Source organism: Montipora foliosa, unplaced genomic scaffold, assembly GCF_036669935.1.
Source record: "Montipora foliosa isolate CH-2021 unplaced genomic scaffold, ASM3666993v2 scaffold_458, whole genome shotgun sequence".
In the NCBI taxonomy this organism is placed as follows: domain Eukaryota; kingdom Metazoa; phylum Cnidaria; class Anthozoa; order Scleractinia; family Acroporidae; genus Montipora; species Montipora foliosa.
Window position 1 is genome coordinate 352,501 of NW_027179765.1, and position 7,500 is coordinate 360,000.

The 7,500-nt window shown below is 39.9% G+C and overlaps 1 protein-coding gene across 1 annotated transcript in view; it reads right to left on the minus strand.

The window, feature by feature from the left end:
- Nucleotides 1-3,910, minus strand: part of LOC137989400 (tyrosine kinase receptor Cad96Ca-like) — a 45,076-nt gene extending 41,166 nt beyond the window's left edge. Inside the window, exons 1-2 of the mRNA XM_068835228.1 lie at nucleotides 3,717-3,910; nucleotides 2,060-2,332 (exon numbers count right to left, since the gene is read on the minus strand). Coding sequence (XP_068691329.1) covers nucleotides 2,060-2,332; nucleotides 3,717-3,792 — 349 coding nt within the window. The 5' untranslated portion in view covers nucleotides 3,793-3,910. The remainder of the gene's footprint in view (nucleotides 1-2,059; nucleotides 2,333-3,716) is intronic.
- Between the last annotated feature and the right edge of the window lie 3,590 nt (nucleotides 3,911-7,500).

A 7,500-nucleotide genomic window follows, 5' to 3' on the forward strand; every position in this document is an offset into this window, starting at 1 on the left:
CATCACGTTATGGTCTCGAAATATAACAAAATTTGATATAAATCTGAAGTAAGTAACTCAATAAAGCCATTGAATTGCATTTTCGTGTGTATAGGGTTTTTTCTGATTAGTTACGTCTTGCGTAAACGAACTATGGCTTCTAGAAAATTTACGACCTTAAAACAGGGAAGTCATTGTCAGAGACTGCAGACTGCAGATGGAAATTGTCTTTACAGAGATATTACTCTCTGGAGGGATGAAAGGACTGATGAGAAACATGAGGAAATCCATACGTTAAGTTATAGTTTGATTGAGAAAAATCCAACGGTTTTTGAGCCGCTTTTATTTTCTTCAAACTCTGTGGGTACATGAATCCCTGAATCACTTCAATGTATTACGATGCTTACACTCCAGCAAACCATATTTCAATCTCCTAATCTGCCTCGAGGTAGGTTCTATGTTTCAATTGATTTCGATATGCCTCAACTGTTAAAAAAAAAAGATTTGCTTCTGTCAAACTACCATCTACAAGTAGTAAAGTCACAGTGACTGGATCCAAGCAATTTTGTCAAGCTTCAACTTCACACAATTCGTAAAAAGCGTCATCTCCATACACTAGTTCTCCGTAGATCTGATCTTTGGAGCAGGTCTTTGAGGTTTACTCTCACAATCGGACTCTTCTATATACGAAGTTGGTCGGTAGGACATTCAGAGGTTCTGTAACCACGTACAAAATGATTTGAACATACCTTTGTACGCATTGACACCTTGACTTGGTCAGGATTAATAGCTCTAGCCAGCAGCCCACGACAAATGATCTATGTTATTCGTGGGCGAGTAAAATCTTAATATTTCAACGTGAGGAAGAATCTTATGCTTTCTGGGTACCTTCGATCTTTGTCACAACCCAACACAGCACAATGATTGCCACTAGGCATATTTGCAATATTATTTGAATTGCTGAGTTTAGAAAAGCCAGCCCGCTATACATACGTAAATGCCACTTAAAAGGCTTTTTGGGAGTTATTTCCTCCAGATTTATACCCTATTTTTAAATATTTCAAGACCATTTCACAATAAACCTTATAACATTATGCTAGCAACGAAGTTAATCAGCAAATTATATCTCATCTTTCAAGGTAATTCAAAGAAAAACATACACTTGACACGTATCAACATTGCCCAGATCGATTTCTGAATAAAATGTAGAAACAAAAGCGTTGATCTCTCTCCAAACTCGTATTTTGGACGTGGAAAGAATTTTCCGCTATACATTTTCTTACAGCGACTTGCAATGTTGGCCCCCTGACGATCGCAGTACCCTTTGCGTATAAAGCAGGGATCCGATCACTGGCAACTCATTCCTTGAGGAAAAACTATCAGTTAGGCCTTGTTTTATTCTACAGTCGGGGACAAAATTGTTTACACATTGGCCCTTTTAACCACCTATTCCGTCATTAGCTATCATTCTTAACTCTTTGTCCTTGCTAGGCTACCCAATTCTCCTCTCCCCCAAACAATGTTGTTTCGTAATAGACCAATTTCGATATATTAAAGTTCAGTCCTAAACAAAAGGCATCAGCTCGAGGCTCTGGGGAATAAATGTAAGAATTTGTATGAGTTTAATCCCCAGAGCCTCGAGATGATGTCTTTTGTTTAGGACTGCATTTTAATATATCGAAATTGGTCTATTCGTGTGATCTTTGACTACAAACAGACAAAATTGAATGGGGGAGGGGGTCTTTTGGAAAATTTAAAGCGTAGTACAAACAGCCCCGCTCTTTTAAGCTGAAAAACTGCTGTACAGACACAATGTGTCAACTTATTTTGACGCCGATTGTAGATGCGATACCACTGTAAGAGCTTCCTGAGAACATTGACTGTCAAAAATATAAACTTTTGTGGTAGCACTTATCAGTGATCAAGTTTGAGCTTCCAACTGAATAAATTTGGCAGAAATGTAAGTATAAGTGATCAAACATGTGTTTAGTTACCTTTAATAATTAAGTAAAGCAAATTCTTATATATTGCCCAACCACTATTAGACAACTATACAAATCTGCATGGGTGACAATTTTACCTCTTATTTTGATATCAACAGAAGAGGACGCAGAGCCTGCCTTGTTCAGTGCTTGGCATGAGTATTCACCACCGTCAGAAACTTCAACTTTTTCAATAACGAGTATGCTGCTGTCACCGTTTTCAGTGATGTTGGCCCTTGGAATCTTCAAAACGTTATCCTTTTTCCACTTGATTTGCAATGTAACTTTATTGGCTTTGCAAGTCAATGTCAGTTTATCCCCTTCCAGCATTGTGGGATGTGGGTTTGGAGATATCTCAGCAGTGGGAAGTTCTGAGATTAAAATGGCCGAATTCGGTGAGAAAAAAATCCTCACAAAATCCAGCCCATTGCTCAAATAAAATGAAATCAGTGTTAATAAAAGGAATATTTTGACTACAATATAAAGATAATTCCGCTTACCAATCGCTGGGAAAGTAAATGTAACATAGTTTCATGCTGCTCCACTTAGCTTAAAATGAATGCACTTTTAAAAATTACGATTGAAGACCACGTTTCGATACTTCTGCCTAGTGTCTTTTCTAGGGGTGATCTAAAGATTTTATACTACTCCTTTGATACGATCACTAATGAGCGTCACCTCTTATCAATAAGGTGTAAATAGCTGTAGGGTAAAACTTGAAAAAAACCGCCATGATCACGTTTTGAAGGAGCGTGGGCATAATTAATGTGCCAAAATTCCAATGAAAGGCGTTGATAGTACCGCCAGATGGCGGTGATAACGTTTGAATGATATATCTCACCCAATTTTATGGTTGGTCTGACAGGCATGTTACGACAAAGCTTCACTATTTTTATGCAAAGGAATATTGCTCTTTCATGCTCCTTTAAACGCACGCCAAACTGACGTTTGGTTTGTCCGATATTATACTCACGTTGGCAGTCATTGTAAGGACTAGTATACACAGCGTACCTGACACATGTTTACACCTCATTAAAAAGAATTAGCGCTAACCTGTGTCATGTAAAGTTCCATCTCCTGAGGAGGTAGGAGGTCATGTGATACTTTCTCCATCCTTATACTTCCTAATGGTAACATTTTTCTTTTCCTGATTGGTCCATGTGCAAATATCATTTAAATACATTTTTCTCTGTCGTCCTCTTGCTTTTGTTCTTTCAACTTTTCCTTCCATTATTACACTTAGCAACTCATCATGTCTCATGACATGTCCAAAATATTCTATTTTCCTTCTCTAATTCGTGTACAACAATCTCCGATTTTTACCAGCCATTTGCAACACTCTCACATTTGCAAGCTTCATTTTCCAGCTAATGTTGATCATTCTTCTCCAACACCACATTTCAAAAGCCTGCAATCTTTTCACCAAGTTTTTGTTTAATGTGTGCTAACTAGGGCGCGTATAAAAGGATTCACTTAACAGCTTTAGATCACCCCTGGAGAAGGCACTGGGTAGGATTGCAAAAAGTCTTGTCGTAAATCCTAATTTCTATAAGCTGCATTCCTTTTAAGCCGGAGTAGCGGGAAATCCACCTGGCTGCCTTTTGAACTGTAATTTATTTTATCAAGAGAGTATGATTCATACTCTCTTGATTTTATTTGGAAGTAAATCTATTCAATTCAAACCCTTTTGTTTTCAAAAACACGTGACACGTGATCTAAATTGTAAACAAAACTCATAGCACAAAAAAAGCAAACCTAATACATGAAGAGTAGAATTGGAACTTTCTTCACCAGCCTCGTTTTTGGCTATACACTGGTACCATCCCTCCATACTCTTTGCAGTCTTTGGTAACAGAAGAAGTGACGGGTTCGAAGTATTTGTAATGACAGCACCCGTAGGAAGCTCTCCATTTTCAAATTTCCAAGATAGTTTTGGATGTGGTACACCACTCGCCTTGCAGCTAATGTTGGTTGTTTGTCCTTCAACGACAGTCTGGTTTTGTGGGGACGCGTAAACTACAGGAGCCTCTGATTAAAATGAGAATATATTGGGAAATTACCAAAATCTTCTAAATGATCTGCTTAGTTCGCAACCTATGCTCCCAAAGCTTCCGTGTGAACGACGTGATCTCGTTGTTCAACTGCTAAAAAAACTGATATCAACTGCTGTCCGAGCTTTTAAAACGTTAGTTTAGACAATTAATGTTAAAGCAACAACAACAACGGCAACGCAAAGCTTATTTTATTTATCTGATTGTATTTATTTACAAACTTCACCAGGAGGCCTGGAACACACCACAACAAGCTCTAGTGCGAGGTCCAGAAAAAAAAGTATAAAATACCGAAACTTCGTAGCAGCACGAAGTAAGATATCGCTTTGATGATCCATACGATGTTTTTAAAATTCATGTTTAATCAAGACATATTTCGGATGAAACATCATCCATCGTTAGTGTACAATGAGAAAAAAAACTAAAGTTGAGCAATAAATAGTGTAACAAAGTGAGATATAACATGAATAATTAAGGATTAAGGCGAGAACAGAACAACCACGAAACAAAACAGAAAAAACCAGACTATTTAAGCTAAGATGTTTGACTTGGGAATTTAAAGATGGTTGCTCCCAAAGGATATGCATGGCTTCTTTAATTTTCAATTGGAAACGTGTCGAAGCAGAGTCGAGGATTTTAAAACAGTCTTTTGAACACCGGAAGCGACAATTTTCAAAACCTCTCAAGTGCTTAAAGATATGGGAAAACGCGTTCCAAACTAAATTGTGGCATTACGATTTAGCGATTTTCGGAGAAAGCCATGAGGTTAACTCTGAAAATCCCATATCTTTATGAGTAAACTAGCATATCTTGTCAGAAACTGTTTGTTGAACGGAGTAATCTCTTACTGTAGTTCGGAAAAGGATGCCAAATAAGGTACTAGGGAAAACTGAAATCTAAGCGGAATTACAAAATTACTGCCTTTAACCGCCGCTTATTTGCACTGTTTGCTCGGAGATGAAGATTCCTGACACAAATTCAAGGCAGCATTCCATAATTCACTCTGAACTGCAAAATTAGTTCGACAAAATACATGATCTTACACCATCAGCCTGACCCCATTCAACAGAGAAGTAAAAGGGTTCAGAATCTCTGACCCCCTTCAACAGGGAAGGAAAAGGGTTCAGAATTTCTGACCCTATTCAACAGAGAAGTAAAAAGGGTTCAGAATTTCTGACCCTATTCAACAGAGAAGGAAAAGGGTTCAGAATTTCTGACCCCATTCAACAGAGAAGGAAAAGGGTTCAGATTTTCTGACCCCATTCAACAGGGGAGGAAAAAGGTTCAGAATTTCTGACCCCATTCAACAGAGAAGGAAAAGGGTTCAGAATTTCTGACCCCATTTAACAGGGAAGGAAAAGGGTTCAGAATTTCTGACCCCATTTAACAGAGAAGGAAAAGGATTCGGAATTTCTGACCCCATTCAACAGGGAAGGAAAAGGGTTCAGAATTTCTGACCCCATTCAACAGGGAAGGAAAAGAGTTCAGAATTTCTGACCCCCTTCAACAGGGAAGGAAAAGGGTTCAGAATTTCTGACCCCATTCAACAGGGAAGGAAAAGGGTTCAGAATTTCTGACCCCCTTCAACAGAGATGGAAAAGGGTTCAGAATTTCTGACCCCATTCAACAGGGAAGGAAAAGGGTTCAGAATTTCTGACCCCATTCAACAGAAGGAACAGGGTTCAGAATTTCTGACCCCATTCAACAGAAGAAACAGGGTTCAGAATTTCTGACCCCCTTCAACAGGGAAGGAAAAGGGTTCAGAATTTCTGACCCCATTCAACAGAGATGGAAAAGGGTTCAGATTTTCTGACCCCATTCAACAGGGGAGGAAAAGGGTTCAGAATTTCTGACCCCCTTCAACAGAGAAGGAAAAGGGTTCAGAATTTCTGACCCCATTTAACAGGGAAGGAAAAGGGTTCAGAATTTCTGACCCCATTCAACAGAGATGGAAAAGGGTTCAGATTTTCTGACCCCATTCAACAGGGAAGGAAAAGGGTTCAGAATTTCTGACCCCCTTCAACAGAGAAGGAAAAGGGTTCAGAATTTCTGACCCCCTTCAACAGGGAAGGAAAAGGGTTCAGAATTTCTGACCCCATTCAACAGAGATGGAAAAGGGTTCAGATTTTCTGACCCCATTCAACAGGGGAGGAAAAGGGTTCAGAATTTCTGACCCCCTTCAACAGAGAGGGAAAAGGGTTCAGATTTTCTGACCCCATTCAACAGGGAAGGAAAAGGGTTCAGAATTTCTGACCCCATTCAACAGAGAAGGAAAAGGGTTCAGAATTTCTGACCCCATTTAACAGGGAAGGAAAAGGGTTCAGAATTTCTGACCCCATTTAACAGAGAAGGAAAAGGATTCGGAATTTCTGACCCCATTCAACAGGGAAGGAAAAGGGTTCAGAATTTCTGACCCCATTCAACAGGGAAGGAAAAGAGTTCAGAATTTCTGACCCCCTTCAACAGGGAAGGAAAAGGGTTCAGAATTTCTGACCCCATTTAACAGAGAAGGAAAAGGATTCGGAATTTCTGACCCCATTCAACAGGGAAGGAAAAGGGTTCAGAATTTCTGACCCCATTCAACAGGGAAGGAAAAGAGTTCAGAATTTCTGACCCCCTTCAACAGGGAAGGAAAAGGGTTCAGAATTTCTGACCCCATTCAACAGGGAAGGAAAAGGGTTCAGAATTTCTGACCCCCTTCAACAGAGATGGAAAAGGGTTCAGAATTTCTGACCCCATTCAACAGGGAAGGAAAAGGGTTCAGAATTTCTGACCCCATTCAACAGAAGGAACAGGGTTCAGAATTTCTGACCCCATTCAACAGGGAAGGAAAAGGGTTCAGAATTTCTGACCCCCTTCAACAGAGATGGAAAAGGGTTCAGATTTTCTGACCCCATTCAACAGGGGAGGAAAAGGGTTCAGAATTTCTGACCCCCTTCAACAGAGAAGGAAAAGGGTTCAGAATTTCTGACCCCCTTCAACAGGGAAGGAAAAGGGTTCAGAATTTCTGACCCCATTCAACAGAGATGGAAAAGGGTTCAGATTTTCTGACCCCATTCAACAGGGGAGGAAAAGGGTTCAGAATTTCTGACCCCCTTCAACAGAGAGGGAAAAGGGTTCAGATTTTCTGACCCCATTCAACAGGGAAGGAAAAGGGTTCAGAATTTCTGACCCCATTCAACAGAGAAGGAAAAGGGTTCAGAATTTCTGACCCCATTTAACAGGGAAGGAAAAGGGTTCAGAATTTCTGACCCCATTTAACAGAGAAGGAAAAGGATTCGGAATTTCTGACCCTATTCAACAGGGAAGGAAAAGGGTTCAGAATTTCTGACCCCATTCAACAGGGAAGGAAAAGAGTTCAGAATTTCTGACCCCCTTCAACAGGGAAGGAAAAGGGTTCAGAATTTCTGACCCCCTTCAACAGGGAAGGAAAAGGGTTCAGAATTTCTGACCCCATTCAACAGAGATGGAAAAGGGTTCAGATTTTC